The sequence below is a fragment of the Caloenas nicobarica genome, chromosome 10 (assembly GCF_036013445.1).
Source record: "Caloenas nicobarica isolate bCalNic1 chromosome 10, bCalNic1.hap1, whole genome shotgun sequence".
NCBI lineage: Eukaryota > Metazoa > Chordata > Aves > Columbiformes > Columbidae > Caloenas > Caloenas nicobarica.
The window spans coordinates 4,971,165-4,992,910 of NC_088254.1; the positions used below are offsets into that span (position 1 = coordinate 4,971,165).

At 42.4% G+C, this 21,746-nt stretch overlaps 1 protein-coding gene across 1 annotated transcript in view; it reads left to right on the forward strand.

The window, feature by feature from the left end:
• PSTPIP1 (proline-serine-threonine phosphatase interacting protein 1) overlaps nt 1-21,746 on the forward strand; it is a 45,682-nt gene extending 23,936 nt beyond the window's left edge. Inside the window, exons 4-15 of the mRNA XM_065641904.1 lie at nt 4,108-4,142; nt 5,221-5,327; nt 7,198-7,260; nt 7,784-7,882; nt 9,609-9,654; nt 10,516-10,595; nt 13,172-13,270; nt 13,913-14,009; nt 17,069-17,153; nt 18,682-18,740; nt 19,400-19,500; nt 21,466-21,746. Of these exons, the coding sequence (XP_065497976.1) occupies nt 4,108-4,142; nt 5,221-5,327; nt 7,198-7,260; nt 7,784-7,882; nt 9,609-9,654; nt 10,516-10,595; nt 13,172-13,270; nt 13,913-14,009; nt 17,069-17,153; nt 18,682-18,740; nt 19,400-19,500; nt 21,466-21,597 (1,003 nt within the window). The 3' untranslated portion in view covers nt 21,598-21,746. The remainder of the gene's footprint in view (nt 1-4,107; nt 4,143-5,220; nt 5,328-7,197; nt 7,261-7,783; nt 7,883-9,608; nt 9,655-10,515; nt 10,596-13,171; nt 13,271-13,912; nt 14,010-17,068; nt 17,154-18,681; nt 18,741-19,399; nt 19,501-21,465) is intronic.

Below are 21,746 nucleotides of genomic sequence, written 5' to 3' on the forward strand. Positions count from 1 at the left end.
TCAGCTTTTGATAGCTGTGAAGCAGAAGGTATTAGAGCCTTATCTACAGCACATTTCCTGGTGATCCTTGTGTCATGTAGGACTGCCCAGTGCAACCTGCTCACTGGCAACAACCCAGTTCTCTAGCAAAAACAAGGTCCAAAAATGAAAAGAGAGAAAGCAAATACAGAGAGCAGCTAGGGTGAGTCCACTTTGAAGTGCTGTCACCCCATGCTGTTCAAATCGAGTCCCCCTCCTGAATTAACTATAAGAGAATTTTTCACAGTGAGTAAAATGGACTTATGATCAGATCCAGCGGTTCTCCACTACTCCTCATACCTGTGCTGCGATGACAGGTGAGTGCAAAACAAGGCAACTCTGCTCAAATACAGGATGCATTTTGTGCCTTGAAAGCAGGGGACAGGTTCTGTTGGGAGAAAAATCAAACCAGGCTCTCAAACAATGCATTCTGTAAACATTTATCCTGTTAGGGGAGAGCCACAGGCACTAGGGGTCAGTGCCCTAGAGAGACAGGGTTGCCTTTCCAGCTTTGGTGTGCTGGGTAAATTCACTTGGGAAAGTATTTTGCAATCTACAGAGTATGAACGCTGAACAATGGGTGAGCTTTATCGTAATGAGCTTCTCCCCTTGGTTCCTCTGTTCCTCTATAAGCTCTGCTATTCTCGTTCTCCTCCTCCACTTGAAAAAACAAACACTGAAACGTGCATATTTTACAAAAGCAGCTCAATTCCGCTGTAGCAGGAGACTACAGCAAATGAAGGCAGAAGCCAGTGTCGGTATCCCAGAAAACGGTAAGAATATTTTAGCCACTAGATGGCAAAAATCACCAGAAGTTGCAGCAAAGGGGCTGTTGCACTGGCTCTATCTGGTCCCTGTTATTCCGGATTCAGAGTCAATCCTGTTTCCACCAGAAATTAATTTTGACAAATCCAATCTTTCAATGTCCAAGGGGGAGTCGTTTAACAAACATGCACAGCAAATTTGTGTCCAACCCTATTTTCAGTGAGTCATCTGCAGGAGGCTCCACGCAGGGATGCCCAAAGGGAAGGCTGGTGGTCCGTCTTTAGCGGGAGTGGCTGAACAGTCTTCCAGAATTGACATGCAAATGCCAAAACCAAGCAATTAAAACAAAACAAAAAAAGAAACAAATGCAAATGGCAATTTTTCAGTTTTGCTTGAACTATTTTCAAACCCAGGTTTTCTTACGTGGCCACAGAACAAACAAAAATAATGACTTCCGCAATGCTAAGCAGCATAATATACTGAGAGGATAAAACACTCTCTTGAAGTGTTCATGAGAGCGAGACATCCTCACTTTGGATGCTTCAGAATAAAGCCCTTATCAATGCTATTAGAAAGTCACACCCTCCCCCGAACAAATAGGTAAGAGGTACTCTACATGCAAACCAGCCCAGATAAAATTAAAACCCACTTGTATGTCTGCTACATGTTGCTTCCATTAAACCCTCCAAAGCACTGAAATGATATATCACACCGATATAATCAGAGCATCTCGCAGCAACGAGGCGCTAATCTATGGCGCTGCTGCCGCAGCCAGCACATCCCCACAGCCCAGAAGTCATAAAGGAATACCGGCTGGATCCATGGGGCAAAATCTGATTTATTTACTCTCTCCCACACATAACTTTGCACGGTGACATATTTGCTGCTCCCGTAAGCCCCATAAGTATGAGATCTGATTCATTGATTTTAGAAAATTATTATAAAAATAAGGAAATGGCTTAAGTATATTCCAATTTACTTACGGACTGTGGCCTTGCCCCAGTCAGCTGCGAGGGAACTGGCTGGACAAATCTTTCACAGAGGAGCAAAAGGCCAGAGCTTTCTGAAAAGGCCATTAGAGGCCAGGCAGGGGGCAAATGAGTCTCTCTCCAGTTCGGAGCCAGATGCATTATTATACCAGAAGATACCCTCGCCCTTACAGAGAGCCAGCAAAAAGGAGAAAAGCTTCACATACGGCTTATGATCATGAATTACGCTGGTAGCTCAGACGCCTGGAAACCAAAAAAAGCAGTAAATTGCCTTTGTCCTTGGTATGTACTGAGAAAGCGATATTTTTCAGTATCCATCATAGCAATTTTGCCAGTCTTTGCATAACCCGAATCACCAAACGAAAAAATGACTGGGAACAACAGATCAACACAGCATGCAAACAGTATGTGCAGTCTACAAGTGTCCTCTATTTTTTAAATTCCAGTATTTACCTATTTCAGGCATGAATTTGTTAGCACATTCCCCACGTTCTATTGGAAAATCCACTCTGAAAAAGCAAATTTCATTCCTCGTATAGACTTAATTTTTCAAAATGATCCATTAGAGCTTTTAGGTGAGAAAAAAAGTTATCTCCGCTGCTGATATTCAACTTGTCTTTTAATTTCATGCTTGTAATTAACTTAGCTGGAAAGAATACTGTTTGTTTCCTTTGTGTTGTGAAAATTTAGTTTCCATCAACATTTCAGACCAGACACATTTTTTTGCAAAATGAACCTTCAAAATGTTTAAGTATTATTAGGACAATACTGAAAAATACTCAATCTAGCATGTTTTCCCTGACTTATCTCAGGAGATTCACCACAACAGATCTAGTTGAAAGCTGAAAGGAGTGAACAGTTTGTTCAATACTCATCTCTTCTGGCTGAAAGTATTTTCCTTCTTTTTCTACCAATTTAGATTTGGAAGTGGATTGCAAGGCAGCTATCGCTGAGGACAGGCCCAGCCTTTCCCCTGGCCTGTGCATTTTTCTTATGCCTGGCAAGGCAGCCTTGCTACTGGGAGAGCAAGCTTGGATTAGGAAACAGATGTCCAGCCTAAATTAACACAGAGCAATCAGGATCCTTCATATGTCTCTTCAGAGTCCTGAAATGGCCCAAGAGAAACAGGATTTCCCTACCCATCTGCAGCTGCACATGGCTGGGAAGTGATGTGCATCCTCTTCTGGGCTCTCTCAGTAGCCAGGCTTCAGCCAGGGAGATTTTAGGGTCTTCATTAACAGGTTTTTCTCCTGGGCTGCTGCCTGGGGTAGACCAGGGCTCCATGGAGATCCCAGAACTGGTTCCTTCAGGGAACACCGCACTCTGGCTCTTGAATAGATGATTTCTGAATCTGAAAAACCTCCAAATCACACCACAGCCTTGGCTTCTGCATATACAAATGCACTGCCAGCTTGAGAACTGGGAGCTAAAGCAAATTATTAAGTGGAAAATGCTTCTTACAGACCATGCTCTTTCCTCTCCCATTGCCTCTATACTGGTATCTCTGTCGCTTTCTTAGAATGGACTTTGGCTTGCCAAAACCCAGGACATCAGGTGATCTATCGTCACCCTTTTGTGCCTTTCTGCAACTCCACATTGTAGGACCACTTAGTTACATAGATCTGTGCAGATGAGCAGCATGACATCTCTTTTTGCTCGTCTCCATGCTGAACTTCACAGCCCAGCACCAAGGCCTGATTTCACAGCATGGTTTATTCATGCTGTGCTTCTGAGATATCAAAACCCCCTGGGAGCATCAGGGTTTCACAGCCTCTGTACCATCCCTGCACCATTTGTGAGTCTCTTAAAGGCGAGCGAGCTGTGCCACACGGGGGTGCTCAGATAGCATCGTACAGAGGATGCTGCACAGCAAAGCTGCTTTGCTTCAAGAGTGACCGAGGAGGAAAAATTTGCTGGTGCTGCATTCAACACAGAGGGTGGAGCTGCTTTCACTCTACCCTTCAGACTAGTGCTCTAAATTCCAATTCCCCTCCACAGTCTTTATTTCACTCAGTTGACTTGTATCCATTGGCAAGGTGCAAGAATAGAGAAATGTCTGTTAACATTCACAGTCACAACTACAGAGGGATTAAAAAAGAGGGTGTGCATAATGAGTAGTGCAATTCCTTGCTTCATGGAGCATTTTATTGCATTTCCTCATGGTAACAGATTGATGCTGTTATGCTTGTTAGCATGGTCAGCTTTTATTACAAGACTATGAAGAGTTTTATCTCTATGAGGATCTCTGAGATTCTGAGGGAAAGTTTTGTCTCTAGATTCACAACCCACCCTTAGAAGCCTATACTAATCAAGCACACTTGTTTCTGCCTCACAGCACGCTGAAGGCGGCATTTGAGAGACTCAAGCAACGTAAGTATTTGCATCTTCTTTTCTGACCTGGGTAAGAGAGGCACACAATGTGTTCATCCCCTCTGGGGTCTTTCATCCTCTTTCCCCTTCCACTTCCAACTTGTCTGTCCCAGTCTGCAGCGTGCAGAGCGGAGGGAAAGGACGCTCGTTGGGAGTCCTCCAAGGCGATGGAATAAATACCCTCTCTGGTGGCAAAGAAAATGGCTCATTCCTCAAATTAGTTTTATCTGGATCAAGATAAAATATCACCTCTTTTTCCTCTTCTGCAAACCACTGGCAATGAAACAGCATGCTTTCTAAATGTGCCCGAGGCTGAATGAAAACCTTTCACGCACAGAAAATGTAACCCCATCACAGCCAGTAGGACAGCCTACCCAGCTACTGGCACCTGCTGTTTAGATAAAAACACCCTTTGGAAGAGCAGCTACTGAATTAAGGTATTTTTAGAGCCTGGGTGGGAGAGCTCAACATTTCTGGAAAATGTGGGGTTCCGTTTCAGAGGCACCAAAGCCGACAAATGTAGAGAAGTTATCAGCCATTCCAAACAGCATCAGCCAGGTGCTCTGAAATTCAATCAGTCTTTGCTGACCCTTGGAAATTCTCAGCTTGCAACCTTGTCTGATGACATTTGAGCAAGGCTGCATGCAACTGGCAATCAGCTCCCAAGAGCAAAGACGACCCAGCAGTGCAGTGGGGGGAAAGCAGACACGGGGGGCGTGAGGGAGGTATGAGCTCCTTCCCTCCCTCTCCACCGCAGTACTGACCTCCAGCCCTAGAAGCAAGAAATGCAGCTGGCCCTGCGCTCGCCAAGGCTCCTCTGAGTGCGTGCTCCAATTCTGCAGTCAGGAGCCTTCCCCTTGCGTTTTGCAGGCACCCAGAGGACCTGCAATAAGCCCTATTCAGGTTGTGTGAGCCCTCAGCACTGTCAGTACATGCAGAAACACAGGGAAGCCTTTTTCAAGGCTGCCCGGTTCATGACAAGTCATACAGCAGCCGTATCCCAGAAACGTCCCCTGAAAAATGCGACTTCATATTTAAACCTTTCCACTGACTGTATATGAATTCTGATTTGCTTTAGAAATCGAAAGTGTTGGAAACTCTCACATCCAGCTGGCAGTAATGCTGAAAGATGAACTGAAAGGAATAGAGGAGTTCCGAGAAAGACAGAAGGAGCAACGAAAAAAGGTGAGAAATAGAGAAATATTGAAGCAGATTGGGTCAGTGGTCCATGCTGATGACCTGCCTGCAGCCACAGGCTGTGAGTACTGCAAAAGATGCTAAAACATGCCCAGTGTGCCTTGTTCACTCCATATGGAAATGCAGTGGAATATGGAAAATAATCTCTTTCTGATCCTAGCTGGAAATAGAGTTGTGCTCTGAACTCAGGAGACAGAGGCTTTAGTCACTTCTGCTCTCTCCAGTGTAACTGCAGATACTATTATTATTCCTGTAAGAAGTTAATCCTTACTTTTTTTATACCCTTGCTAATTGGGTTTCTTTGGTATGATCCCACATGATATCCAAGATGTACTAAAATAAAGGGGTAACACAAATATTTAAAACCATAAAAGCAAATTAATATTATGCTGAATTCAACACCACTATATGCTGAATTACAAATATGTGGAATAAATAGCATCTACTTGATGTTTTATAATAAAAATTTGAGTATACTTAAGGCCATTTCATGCCCTGTGATCTTATCAAGCTCCAAGTCCCTTGAAAAAGTAGCTCTCAACAGAGACAACAGTGGCCACTCTTACAACTCCTCTGGTTCCTTGGGGTTGAAAACAGATGGTACAGTCACTTAACACTGAAAGCACTGATTGATGGAGGAGTAAAATAAAATATCCAGTTCTTTGCCAGTTTTAAGCAAACAAAAATGCATATGACCGGTATCCAAATCCACAAAAATCTCATGTCTACAACCCTGACACACGGGAAATCTGGAATAGCAGAGAACTCTGAATATGAGAGTGGATAAAACCAGTGCTGCTACTGAGATTTGAGGTCCACAGTGATCTGATGAAGCAATCAATAAAATAAAATAAAGACAAACAGCATGCAGCAGGTTAATCAGCATGTGTATCCCCTCCAGCACTTTGCCACTAGGATTTGCATAGAGAGAGGATCTTTCTCCTGTTGAAAATAATAAGCCTATAACTCAACTGGAAAAAGCTAGAGGTGCCTGAAAAAAAGGGAAAAACTGCTTTAGAGTCTTAGGCAAGCTTTTTACTCCATCCAGGATGCAGCTGGGGGAAGTCAACATTAGACATGCTAGATGGTGTCGGCATTTTTGGTTACCTCCCAAAATGCTGTAATTTGTGTTGCGCTGTAGCTGCTCTCAGGCCTGTGCTATTTAGCCCGATGGGAAGCAAGCCTCTGGGTAGCCCTGGAGAGAGTTTTGCTTAAGCAGAATATAAAGTTTTAAGGACCAAAAGTCCCACTGAAGAAACCATACACTGCCAAGTAGGAGCATATCTCACTGTCACATAAGGCTGAGCATATCACAACTAAAGCCACAAAAGAGAATTCCACACTGTCCTTCCAACGCTGACCAGATAATGATAAGGAAATCAAATTCCATCGAGCAAAAATTTGCCAGAAGCAATAGAGTATAAGCTACACAGGAATTGTTTGTGTTTAAAATGGACAACTACCCTTTCTCGTGTGGGTGAGACAGTGGTTTGGTCTGCACAGATGTGGGATCAAGCTCCTGCATCAGCAAAGGAACTCTGCTGGCAGAGCCGATGGGCACTGTGACTGGGTGTTACGCTATGTAATCTCCTTAAGAAAAAAAAATAAAAGGGAGGAAGAAAATGAAGATCTACATCACCTCTGCTATTAACAGAAACCACTGAAGCAGAATTATCTTGGATTATTTTTTTTTACCTGGCACTTTGATGCTCTCTGTATCACTTGGAAACCTTAGAAACAAAAGCAGAGTGAAATCATTCTCCCCACAGGCACATGGTGTATAGATAGGCTCTGGCAATGGCTTTCCTAAGGAAGAAGTCCAGAGCAAGAAATACTTATTTCTGTGTGTTTTTTACAGTATGAGTCTGCAATGGAGCGCATGCAAAAGAGCAAGTTGTCCCATTTTAAGAAAACTATGGAGGTAAGCAAGGAGGTTTTGTGCAGGTTTCTTGATGCAAACTAGCTCCAGTTTGAGAGAGGGTGAAATCTGTATCTCGTGTACCTATATTTAAAGAAAGGCCAAGAATGTGTGAGAGTGTGTGTGAGTGAAAGAGGATGTGATTCCTGCTACAAAGCAGCAGCTGATCTTCCCTGCTGCACCCACTGACGAGTCTCCAAAACAAATACTCAAAGTTAATGTGGGATGAACAATGCCGCAGGTCAAACAGGATTTCATTCTTTCTAGGCAAGGATACTTATAGGAGCAAATGTAACTTTTCGGTCTGTGTAAATATGTTTTTTAAAAAGTGAGGGAATCTTGTCAATAGGAGGAAACCTCTCCAACTGGAAAGCCTGCAGATACAGGAACTGCAGGCAGCTGGTTTTGGGCACTGACCTGCTCCCTGAGCCCGTAAAAAACAGAAAATGCCTAGAATATCACGCTAGAGACAACCCAGCCTCGTTCCCTAACCCAAACCCTCACATTTGATTACATTTCAATACAGTCAAAGAAGACCTATGAACAGAAGTGCAAGGAAGCGGACGAAGCCGAGCAGTTCTTTGAACGGACAAGTGCTTCAGGCAACCAAAAGCAAACAGAAAAGGTACCTCAGATGACATTGCTATTGAGAGAGAAAAAGGCGGTTTTTTCCTTTTCAAGGTACACAAGAATACAATTGAACAACCCATTTTACAGGATGCCAGGGGCTGCTTTCCCTTCTAATTTAAAACAAAAGCACCTTCCCAATGAGGTCTTCCTTCACAAACTCCTTTGGTAACAGTGATCTTGTTCTGCAATAGGCCAAAGGTTTTTAAAAAGGCTAGAAAGGGACTAAGTTATCTAATTAATTTATCCCAGGCTATGATCTAATTGCTCTATGAATCCTAAAGGGAAACTGAATGAGATTTTTCTCCAAAATTATTCATAAAAAAAGAAACAAGTCAGAAGCATATCATGCAGTTAGGTTTGCCTTTTGGTCGCTTACATTTAGTAGGCATAGTATCTTACATTAAAATGCATATTTTTCCTCAACATTTTTCTCCTTATGGTTAGTTTAATTTCAACTAAATTTACAAACTCAAAAATAAATCATTGGAAATTAAGGCACTGCAGTCCTTCATTGCATCGTCTTGATACTTGTAGCTGACAATTCACTAACTTTTAATGGGAACATTTTACAGCGGAACAGATGGAGAAACAAAATAAACCAACTCCCTTTGGCTCGATAAAAATCAGTGCAGTGTAAGCAAAAAGGATCAAAAATCATCTGAAGGAGCGGGGGGATGGAGACTCTAAAATCAACATCAGAACTCTACATTTATTTCCAGCATTCACTAGTCTTTGATGAACAAAACCTTCCAAGCTTCCTGGCCCTACAGAAATTATGCCAGAACTCTCAGTGGCATGAAAATCTGACCCAGGTCCTTGCACGCAGGAGGATCCCAGGGTGCTTCTTGGCTATTCCTTCCCCACACACACCAGCACATCTGAAATGCGCAGAGGCATCGCACGAGGAACGTGTCAGCTGCTTAATTCTGCCCAGTACTTGCAAACAGTTCGGGCCAGGAAGCAAATAAGAATGAAGCTTATGTTCCCAACTTACTAGAGATTTTTCAGCCAGCTGTGATGAGGAATATGGTCATAAGAATCCCCACCTGAGCCTTGTCTTGAAAGGCAGAATGGAAGAATGTGTTACACTGATGTCTAGAGCCGTGCATTAATGTACTGTCATCACCATCTGTGCAGAAAGATCTGGGAGTACAGAGCTGTCAATAATAGCTGTATTTTCATTTGTGAAAAGCTGCAGGTTTTTAAAAAAAGTTCTACTTACAGTGAATTTTGCTTATAGGCTTTGAGTTATGGGAAATAATCTGGCATTTGCAAAGTATTTTAAAGACTGTGTTCTTTTCATCTGAGTATTACATGAGGAGCTTGGAAGATGAATTTTAACTGCCATTTATTTCTGCTTATAAACATCTATTAGAAAAGCACATCAAACACTTGAGAAAAACAACTCAGCCAGCAGACACAAGCTTCAGGCTGGATCATGCTAGCACTGAGCTCCTATGGCAGGGATGTCTGAATGGAAAGATAGAAACTGCCAGATTTCCCTTGAAGTCAGTGGACCTATGGCTGCATCTGTGAAATTCTCGTCCCTTCCCCATAGCACACATTCAGGCCTGTGCACAAAGGCAGGATAGCCAAAAAGTGTTTGCAAGTTTGAGCCTTTTCCCTAAAAGGGAAAAGAGAGCAGGCAGAAAAAAAAAAAAGTAGCAGAAGAAAAACGTATGGTCAGAAATTAATTTGGGGTGTTTCTTTTCCTGTTGCAGAGTCAGAACAAAGCCAAGCAATGCAGAGACGCAGCAAATGAAGCAGGTGATGCTCTGTTTGCAACTGAACCAAGATTTTTCTCATCAAACATCTACCAGCACATAGATTTTGATAGAGCATCATCCAAATCACCCAGGCTGGCTCTGTTTGAAGTCAGGTTTCCAAAAGTCACCTACTCAAAGATTAATGGAGAAGCTTCTAAAGAATGGCAACCTGATAGTCATTTACATCTACTTTTCTTTGTGGAAATGCAAGTCTCCTGCCCTCATTAAAGAAGTTATAGATGATCTCCTTAGGGACTTCACCCAGGAAAGCTCTTCTTGAAGAAAGTTTGAAAGCACAAAAGAGTGACATTCCAATTGCCCCCAGCCCACCCAGAGCAGATAGACAGTCCCCAGGTACACCGGTCACGAGCACAGTAGCATTCTCCAGCCAGAAACACCATGTATGTCCACAAGGCCAGGCCTGCAGGCATCTGAGCTGGTGCATGAGTTCAGACCTGTGCCTCACTGCTCATGTAAAAGTTTACACTAAATTTCATGGCTTACCTGGCTGGCTCAGCACAGAACAAGCCTAGGGATGCTCAGTGCCCAAGCACCCTGGCCAAGGTCCAGGCTCTTCATCTCTGATTTGCATTATCCCTGCTGTAAAGTTTATAGATTATCTGCAAACCATGCAGAGAGAACCCTTACTATAGTATAAAGTTGCAAAGCAAACAAACAAACAAAACAAACACACAAATTTCCTTACGGCCCACCAGTTTCAAGCTCACACATTCTTGTGATACTTTAGGAAACCACTGGCCTAAAGTATTAAGAACCACAGCAGTCCTAATAGGAAGAAAAAGAGGGAGCCTGTATGATTTCCTAACTGTTTGGTTTCTATTATGTGTGTCTGTGTTTACAGAGAACATGTACAAACAGAACATTGAGCAGCTGGATAAGGTCAGGACAGAGTGGGAACAGGAACATATCAAAACCTGCGAGGTAAACATTGACTTTTGCAGCGATATATTTGTGTGCTCTTTATTTTATCCTACTTGCAGATATCAGTCTAAGACTTGAGACGCTGTCCCAAGGGTTTTGCTGTTTGCTTTATGTGGAGTCCCAGTAGATGTCTTTGTGAAAATACTGCAAAAACTAGAGTTGATTTAGACATAGCTCCTGGCTGTCTCGCTTACACTCTCCTTGCTTGTTCAGCATATGTTTGTAATTATAAAGGAGGCGAATAAGTACAGAGGTGTGAGAAGAAGAGCAATATATGAACTGGTACAATCTATCTGCAAGTGTTGGTTGCCAGTTTTCACCCATAACTTAAGAATATACTAGTTTTAGTGATGATCTATCACAGCCAAGATAAGGTGGCTTCTCAAACAACTGCTTCATGACAAAATCTAATTTCAGTAGAAAACAAACAAAAATGCAGACATGAAAATTCTTTTTTAGTTTATAAAATGAATTCCAAAATTGAAACAAGAATTCGATTAATCTATTAAAAATGAATAAACAAAAGATTCCCTTTAGATTATGTTTTGCAAGAGGCTTCCAGAATGGCTTCTTGTTCTAATGCAGGAAAGGTTTTGTTCGTTTGTTCTTAATGGAGATTAAAACCACAATTTTCTTGCTAAGCTAAAAAAGTATGTACCATAGCATTTTGAGAGCAAAGATACCCAGGCCACTCAGAATCTTTATTTTACATAGCACTTTATATTCACCTACAAGAATATTTGTCCTCTGCCATGGAGTAGTCTTTCAGTTGGTGGTGGTGGGTGGGAAAGTCTCTTATTTCCATTTTGCTGAGGACTGACAAGGAGATTTGCATTTGGCTAGGAAGATTTGCACAACAATTGACAGGAACTGGTTGACACCCAAGTCAGCTACACATTTGGTGATATTAATCCTTCAAATCCATTTGCTCATTTGCTAAAGTATGATTTTGCTATGTTTACTTGTTGCAGGCCTTATTTCCACATAAAATAAAGAGCCAGGAACACAGCTTTCCAGTTCTCTACTTCCTCTTAAATACTCCCTATCTGGAAGGACTGGAAAGTCCCATGGCCAGCACAGCAGACTTCCCATTGAAATTGTGCCAAGCCTTAATTTTCCCAAGATGCACATTTTCCCTCATCTTAAAAAGCCAACAAACTAAGCATTCCACAACCTAAAACGCTTAATTTCTTCCATATGGCTAAATTCTGAAAAGGCCACAGAGCCTGTGGTCTGCCCGCTGCTTGATTCAAGCAACCATTCGTAACGGAAGGGCATTTTTCACGCTTTCTTTTAAAAGTCCTTGCAGACAGAAGAACTGATAGATTTTTTTGAGGCATTTAAAACTAGTAACTAGTACAAAAGCTTCGTCACAGGGGCTGTGCCAAGTTCCTTGGCATGAGATGCCCAGGTCCGCTAGCAGTCTGTTGCACAAACCGACGGGGCACAAGGGATACGTCTAACACAACACCCAGCGGACTTTGTAAAGGGCTTGACAAGCCCAGCATCACCACACTTCACTCTTCAATAGCTGCATTTTCCAACAGGACACCATTTACATGGAAAATTCCCAGTCGGCTCTCATGTTATTTCAGCAGCCCCTGAGGGGCTGTAGGCTGCAGCCGTAGGCTTTTTGTTCGGAATAGATATCGAAATACTCATTCTCCATCTTTCAGCTTCTCTTAAAAGCTTTTTCTCTCAGAAACTGGTCCCAACACCAGCTGACTCCCTTGACAGACTTTTTTTCCATGATGGTAAGATATTAGATGGCAGGCAGCATACCCAACTGAATGTTCTGCTGAACATTGTATACATTTGTGGTGTTCTGGACATAATTACTAGCAAACGGAGATGGAAACAGATGGCTGGAAGCATCTGAGCTTTTCACACCTCACAGAAAACCAAAAATTGATGTTCTACTTATAACAGTACAACTTAGAGATCTGAGTGGTATTTTTTCTTTTTTAAAGTTTTTGAAGAGTTTATCTGTCTCTTCCCCTAACTCGGTTCACACTTCTCCTCTCTTTCCCCCTGCCATTCTTCCCAAGCTGCGCAACAACATGGGAAAAATTAAACAGATGAAGAGAGTAAACACTGAAGAAAGAAAAATGCCCTCTCTTTACCATGTAAAAAACCTTAGACATGAACAGAGAGCCTCAAATATTTTCAGAGATGGATATTTTTGGCCCTACCTCTAACATAAATACAACCTTTCATGACAGTACTTCACTGATCTGTTCAATGTCAACATTTCAGTGTGATGGGCAGACAGGGCCCTGACTCTGAAATCCTTGGCAGTAGAGGTAGCGGTCAAATCCAGATACTCATTCCTTTCCCCTACTTTATTTTTGTCTATAAGACATAGCTTCAATTTGGCGCAATCAATTTAAACAAATCCTTAAGCACAAACAAGTAGATTTAGTTTCTCCAGTAGCTGAAAAGATGTCCTTTACAAAGGATCCCTCAGAACAGTTTGCAGGCACATTAACTTGGCACAGAGAAGCCCCAGCCCTGCCACTGCCTGCGATGCCAATAAATAACTACCATGAGGCGATATCACTTCTCTTTGGCTTTAGGTCTTCCAGCTCCAGGAGTGTGACCGCATTACCATCCTCCGCAACTCGCTGTGGGTTCACTGCAACCAGCTCTCCATGCAGTGTGTGAAGGATGATGAGGTGAGGGCACCCGCCAAGCAGCTTCACGTGCGGAGGAGGCAGAGGAGGAGGAGGAGTGCTCTAACAACGCAGCACTAGCTTCCTCTTCTCTGCGCGTGCTGGCTCCAGCGAATGGGCTGTTGTGTGTGTTCAGGGAGGAGGGAATATTCTCAGTCTATCCCTTGAGCTGTAAACCAGACATACGCCTGGATGTAGACAGTCTGTGTCACACTTGGTGACACTTACACATCTCCTCCCCTTAGTTTGTTGGCAAATGCTTCCAGCTACCAGAGTGCTCAATTGAGTATATTTGGGCTCAGGCACAACCTGCAGAAAGGCATCCAGCCACCATCTCAAATTTGGAAAACAAAAAGAATACACTAGTGTTGACTTTGGATGGTTGTTTCCTGCTATTAATTTCCTTATTGCATCTAAAAGCCCTGGATTGCCTTCATCCTCCTCTCTTTAAAGAATAGCCAGAGCACAAATAAACAATTGTGTTTGCAAGAATGTTTGTACAGGGGACAGGCCAAAGATCCATCCAGGTCAGACAGTACCAAGTACAAAGTGTCTCTTAAAGGGAAATATACTTGAAGAGCATGAATTGTTAATTAGATGTGAAATGTTCAAAATTAAATTAAATTCTTGGATTCTGTTTTGTAGCTGTATGAAGAGGTTCGGGTAAGCTTGGAGGACTGCATGGTAGAGTCAGACATAGACTACTTCATTAAGACTAAAATGACAGGAACACAACCTCCAGGTAATTATTGCTATTGGTCTTGTCAGACAAGTCACCCATTAGGCTGAGTGGCAGTTGTGCAGCGCACATCCTTTGGAGGGGGAGGCAGCTGGAGGAGTTTCTGCTCCGGCTACTCATTCCTCCCTGCCGCGGCTCGCTGCCCCCTCGCTGCGCTGCCATCACTCCTTGGACTGCACTGTCAGCGGGATGGCTGAGTGATCCACCTTAAAAATAACCCCCCAAAAAGGAAAAAAAAAATGTCTTGACTTTTCAGCCAGGCTCATTTCACAGTATAACTGAACTGACACTGCTAAGGAGGTGGCAACCTGCCTTGCAGAGATGGCGACCTCAATTTCCTGCAGTGGTGACAGATCAGAACCAACTTATCATGTAACTGCACCCTGGTGTTCCCTTGACAGAGACACTGCCTCTTCATTTGCAGCACAGAGAAGACCAGACTTTGTACTCTGTTTTATTCCACATGCCCAATGGACAATAACATCTTTTTTCCTCTTGGGAAGTTGTTGCTCTAAGGGCAAGACTCTAGTTGGGGGAAATTTTGAATGAAATTGGCTTTGCTCCAGCATGCAGAAGCCATGTAAGGTTCATGGACTGTCCATTAAAGCCAAAGTAGCCTGTTCACCAATTTAAGTGAGCAAAAACTCTGGGCTGAAATGGAGACTGGGAGAGCAAGAGCTAAGAGCAAGTTGTAAAATTAGAACATACTGCTCCAGGGTCAGAGTTCTCCAAACTCATCACCAGAAGGGAGGTTATCTAATGTTTCACATGGCCAAATACAAACCACACCCTCTTACTTCAACATACAATACAAAATAGTTCTAGACGGAGCGAACACTTGCACTTCTGTGCAGCTGCTGCAGTTAACAAAGATTTGTAGCCTTTATAAAAGGAGAGAAAAATCCCTATTTCATCTCTTCATTAGCTGATGATACATATCTATGCTGAAAACATCTCTTCTTCCATTTTTTTAAAAATCTGTGCACAGATACTGTTTCAATTCCACTATCTGCTCTAATACTACTGCTATCTCAAAGAGAAAAATCCCCTTAGCATGCCCTCAGCAGTAACAACAGAGCTGACTTCATCCAGAGTGGGGAATAAACTATACTGGCATAATACTGATAAAAACCTTGCATGCTAGGAATAGTATAGGTGCAAATATCAGCAGTAGGAATGCCCTGTCCCAAGGGATAATAATCTCATACAGAACAGTTTACACCCCTCTGATTTCATTGCAGAGCTCAGAGCTGGCAGCAATTACCGCCAAGGAACCTCCTTCAGCAGAGCTGGATGCTGCCACTAACTCTGCACTGAGCTGATGCCTATTTTCCACTCAGCCTGTCTGTCATTACACCTATGATGAACTAAGAATTGGGATTTGGGAAATTTTTTTTAAACTGATATAGTGATACTGGTGCACTGGATGCCATTTTGCTACTATAGTTTATTCTTCTTCACATAGGGGATTTAAATTCACTGATACAGGAGCACTTCCCAAGGAAAAACTACATTTTCCCTGGCACAAGGGAGAACTGTGCCTTACAACAGTGTGAAAAAAGTTCTGAATACTAAGAAATTTGTAATTCTCAGCTTGGGTTTTTGTGTTTGGTTTTTTTTTTTAATATGTGAGATTTCTCATTCTTCAGTTGCCTAGGCAATTTTCCACAAACAGCTCTTGGCTATGTCAGGACTCATTTCTAATAAGAAATAGGTGGGAGAAACCCTTGAGAGCTTTATGAAAGGCAAAGAAACAACAGACTTGCCTTTTTTTTTTTTTTTTCCACCTTCTAGAAGGTGATGTGTTCTGCAAGTAACACTCTAGTGTCTCCACAGCTCTGGCTAATGAGTTTGCACAATAGCACATGGCGAGCTATTGATCTCTCTCATTATTTGCAAAATGCAGGAGGAAACGTACATGTGGCTTTGCATTGTGCAGCGGGAGCCCTTCATCCTAACCAAGCCTTTGGGTTTCTTGATGCGATTGCTCACTCCCCTCTTCTACCTAATCTTACAATGCATTATAAACTAGAAACTATACCAAGGTAACAATCTAGAAAGGCAACAGGAGACCCTTAAAGTGGTCCCTAATTACTGAAAATCTTATTTGTAAGGATTCTTTACACTCACTAGTTGTACATGCCTGTTCTGTTTGCGATCTTGTCTGACCCGAGCTGAGAACATCAACACAACCTTTAGCCAAAGGTCTTTCTTAATTCGCTGGTATCAGAACTGAGATAATAGGGCATCACAGACTTCACTTGTGTGTATTTGACTTGAACACACAGAAGGCAGAAAGGGTGTGTGGCCACCAGCTCTAAGCAACTACAGTGGGAGCTACAAGATGAAAAATACATAAATCCATCTACAACTATTTCATCTGTAAAGCTTGACTCGGAAATGGTCTCAATTTCACCCCTAACAACACCATAGGGGAGAATGAAGGAACTGTAACATAACTGTGTTTGAGAGAACAAAACCCAGATATCTCTGGGTAAACAGCAAATCAGCTCTCAGGAGGTGGAGGCAGCGAGACACTCAAACACAAGCAGAGACCAGGAAATCGCTCATTATTGCTGCTGGCAATAATGTTCAGAAATCTCCCCAGTTCCGACAAAAAATCCTGACTCAATACATTAAGAAAAAAAGAAACAAACCACACTGCAGCCATTTGTATCAAGAACACGGTCCCAGGCTCACAATGACCATGCTCTGCTCCCTTAAATCCTGGGCTTGAAGGCAACAGAGGAAATGGTCATGGAGGAAACTGCCTTCTTAATTAGGGTTAGCCACGGCTATTAGTGTGGTTCTTCAGGACCTTGACTGTGCCCATCTCAGGTCTAGCATGCCTTTCTACCAAGGACATATGTGCTTACAACCACTTGAACAGCTTTTGTCAAGTCCCCAGGTCCCCCCGAGCTGCTCCAGTGACATTACAGGCAGTGCAGACAGGTGCTGTGTTGCAGTTTGCTCCAGCAGCCCCTGACTGTTGCAGTTGCATTCTGGTGTGGAGAAAAAAGTTTTGCCTATTTGAACATCTCATTTTTATTGCCTTGTTTCAGATGCAATCGGGTACGAGAACTACTACAGCAGAGAACCAAACAGAAGCACCATCAGCCCCACTCAGACTTGTGGGATGATGAAGAGGTGAGCGGCAAATTCTGGTTCTCAGAATAGGTATTTCTCTGTATAAACAGCAATGTATGATGACAGGAAACAGGACCTGGAAAGTTATTACTTCCTTCATTGCAGCGAGAGGCAGCTACGTATCAATAAATACAACCTGACAGAAGAAGTAAACCTATTAAAACCAGAGTCAGAGTAATTTTGCCATGGCCTAGTGGGAAGAGAGACAGGGGATGAGTTCATAACACAATTAGTTGGCCAGCAATGGAGAGCACTCACTTATTTCTTCTTTCCTAGTGAGTCATGGCACACAGCAACAAAACCGCTTTGTTCAGGGGAGGGCAAAGGTGACTGAGGCTGGGAGGGAAGGCTGGGAGAGCTGTCTTTCTCAGCAATACCTGCTGGCTTACTGCACCGCCCAGCTGAGCACAACAAAAAGCTGCTCTCTGAATCTAGACCAAAGGAAAAAGTACTTAGCAGCATAACGGTGATGATTAGGGAGGCAATTTTTCTTTTTCTGATCCATTTATGCTGGTAAATGCTGTAACATGGATGCAGTTATATCAGCAGAAGAGCACAGTAGATCTATTTGTTTAAATATTTTATACTAAAATAGCTATTTCACAATGGGAATGGTATCACATTTAAAGCAGAAGAGCTTTACATTTTGACAAGCCTTATTACATGCCAAAAACAAGGAGCGGGCTGTGATCTCATTTAAAACGTGGTCCAGGCTTGTTAGTGAGCTGATAAGGTTTATATACAATGTTTTTCAGTCAGAAACCAGATCTTCTATAATAATGAATTCTAATGCTGCATCCTATACAGTTACAGAAGACAATTGTACTGGCATTTAGAATACAATCGTGCTCTGCATGGGCAAGCAGCTGAGAGAAACTCAGTCCGAGTTTTTCAGAAACTCTTGAGCTTGGATGTTCATTTTCCAGAAACACTGAGCATTCACCAGCTGAAAAATCAACCCTTTAAGTATGCCTCAAGCATGCAATGCTATTTATATCTATGCTTGAGAATCCTAACCCATTGTCTCACTTTACTTACTCTCCAGTACCCAGCTGTGATATAGAAAATAACGAGGGAGAGATTTAAAAAAAAAGTAATTAACTTAAACTCTCAGTTTTTAGAAAGGAGCTCCTTATACAAGCTTTGTATTTCAAATCGTATCAGACTTTTCCTTAAAGACAAAGAGATGGTAATCTCTTATAAACCTCTGATAATTCTCATCATATTAATACTGTGAAATAGAGTTTTGCACGATGAGCCTTTGGATCAACAACAAAATACTACCTGATGCATTTTACGCACAATTTACTGATGGCTGGTGGTTCAGTATTCTGCTGCATTTTAAAAAAATATTTTTAACTGAAGACAAATAAATCTACAGCCTAAATGAAAACAGCCACAGAAGAGGTGCCATCTACCCAGTGCTGCAGCAGATGGAGGGAAGGCTGAGTCAGCCAGCAGAGACAAAGGAATGCTCACACCCAGTTCTGTTCACTCATTTTGTCGTTGGCTTCTGTTGGTTCTGCAGATTCTCCGGACTACTGCACGGAAGCAGCAAAAACAACATGGGAAGTGCCCCTCCTCCTGGTATGCCTCTTCAGGAAATCAGTTTACCAGATGCAGTTGTTTTAGATCACATTGCTAAACCAAGCTTTGACACAGAGAACAAACAGTACAGCACATACTCACATGCTGGCAGTCAAGAGTAAGAGTAGTCTGGAAATTAACTCCAATTTACCTTGGATGTGTATTAAACAGATTTCCCAGTTTAGAGTGCCAAGTTATCCATATAGTATTAAAAAAATCTCTATCTAGGCAAGGGGTAACTGTACATTCAGAACAACACAGTCTGTCTTAAATAGTTTTCTCCCTATGTGAGCCACCAAACTGCTAGAATTTTATACCACCAGTGGCAAACATTTTAAACCAGTTTAATCACAGCATTTCCCTCTTTAGACCATTTGGATTGTGCTTTAGCACAGTAAACATTTTTCCCAACCTGGATGAGGCTAAAGCTAGTTTCTGACCTCCCACAAAGTTCAATGGGTGTATTGTCATCTAATCAATGGGACACATTTTTTGTGCAAGACTTTACCTACAGTTCACAGCAGCTTTTCTGTACACGTACATCTCCAGACAGAGAGAGAACAGAAACTCTTGTATTTGTGAACTCTTGCATGTGATCCCATGCATTTGTAAGCAACTGAATTCTCTGTGGTGTCTTTTTTTTTTTCCCCTCCCCCTAGCAGAGAAAACAGATGAGGTCTATGCATCCATTTTTGTAAGTGAACACGCTGGAATCACATCATCACAGGACTACAGAGTACTTTATGACTACACAGCCCAGGTAATGAAAGACTTTAAAATAAATATTTCATAGTATCAGACTTAAAATAGATGATGTTGATCAAAACATCCTGCAATTGTTAATTCTGTGAAGGAGACGTTATCTTCATTTTACTGCCAGAGAGAGTTATTGGTCAAGGTTGCACGCAGAAGGCAGGAATCCCAGCTGCCAGTTCTTGGCACCCATCACTAGACCATGCTACCTCAAGATAACAACATTTTTTGCAAGTGATTACACATTAGTGTACTCACACATTAGTGTAATCACTCCCAAATTAATGTTGAGCTGTTACAACATCCTTCTAGAGACACAGGAGACTGCATACACAAGGAAAACAATTTTTTAGAAGATGATGGCTAAGTATGCAGCACTGTGCATTCTGAACTTAGATATCTCGTGACACTCTCCTAGGGAACATGGCTACAGATTCCTTGTGTATGAATGTGACAGATGCTTATCTAGGAGCTCTTCTCCATTCGATCTCATTTATCATCTGAGGAGTCCCAGCTCCAGTTTAACACACTGGCTTCGACTGGGGTGTGCTCCATGCTGGAGAGGCCTGAATGCCCATAAATGACACTGTTTCCCTGTACTTCCATGTTGCAAGTTGGAGGATCATGGTGGATGTGGTCCGTGTACCAAAATACTGTTGTAAAGAGCAGCATCCTTAACTAGGATATTGAACTCTCACTGGCTTCAGACCCATCCAGGCATAGTGCCATTAATGAAAGGTTATGAATATTTTGTTATTCAGATGGACTTCAGAACCTCTTGGACTCTTGCTAAACCATTAGCCTCCCCTAATGGGGCTTTCACAGTTTAATTACATGTCAGTGTAAAGGTTCCTTTTAGTAGCTCTAGATTAGCAGAAGGAGCAGCATCCAGGAGGTCTTATGTTCAAGTGCAGAGAGAACCTCGCACCAAGGGGCCTGCCATCAACAGCCATCATTGAAAAAATGCTGGCATGTGACAAAATAGCCAGATAAATTATGAAAACAGAGAAAGGGCTGGAAAGAAGCGCTTTCTCTTAGGTACAGCAGCATTCTGACACCTTTTCTTGTATGTTATTTATCATATGCTGCCTGAAATTTCATCCAAGCACAGCTGAAAGTACCTCACTGTTAAGAGCAGTTCTCCTGAGGAGACTGCTGGATCTCTTTGTCAGATCCTTACTCCAGGACCTGCCTTAAAAATATGACACACATGGATTTTCCCTGCTGAGAAAATAGCCTATTATTTCTTTAGTATATTGCATATTGAGGCCTCTCACTTTTTGAATCCATTCTTACCTACTCAGGGACATTGAATTTAGATTTAGCTGATGCATCAAACATATCTTGAAACCTCTCTTACCCTGTTTTCTATTTTTCTACACCGTAGGTAGCAAAGTGGTTTCCTATGGAAAACAGAACAGCTCCACTGAATGGACTGATAGCAGCCTGAGAGCTCAGTGATAGCTTACTTGTAACTATTCAATTTCTCCTGGAGATAAAAGTCACCTGTCCCAGGAAGAGTCACTGTTCCTCCACTGGTCACCGCTGTTGCATATTAAAAGAATAGAGACACCTATTTAAGGCCTGGATTAGTAGAGACACCGTTATAATCTCCCTTGGGAATTAAGCTGCGCAGTGTTTTATTTAGCAACACCTGCAGAGTACGGAAGGGTCATGGTTAGCTGGTTTAGGACAGTCATACTTAACCCTTTCCAGCCTTCCCTAATGATAGAATAGTCAGGTTGCTTAGGAAGACACACCATGGAGGCTGGGGAAATTTGGGGATCTTCAGGATTTAGCCAGTTTAGTAAATGCTTGGTCCTTCACTGTCTGGTATTTCAGACTCATTCCCAACCAGAAGGACATTGGCAGACTGTTGATGAAAGGCAGGGTAAAAAACCCCACAAGATACATGCTTGCGCCCTCCTGTGCTCTCAAGCTAATGGTATTTCCTTCCTCTGTCTCCTTTCAGAACATGGATGAACTGGACATCAGTGAAGGAGACATTGTAGCTGTCATTGAAGAAAACGAGGATGGGTGGTGGACAGCAGAGAGGAATGGGCAGCGAGGCTTTGTGCCAGGGTCTTATCTTGAAAAGCTTTGATGAAAAGGAGGCCCAGTCCTCAGACTTTTAATGTATTCTATTACTGAAAACAGCACACAAGGTCTGCTTCAGTGGACCAAGAGCAACCCGTAATACTGTCTTCTACAATCACCAACCAGGAAATAACCAACTGACCATGGTTTCCTCCT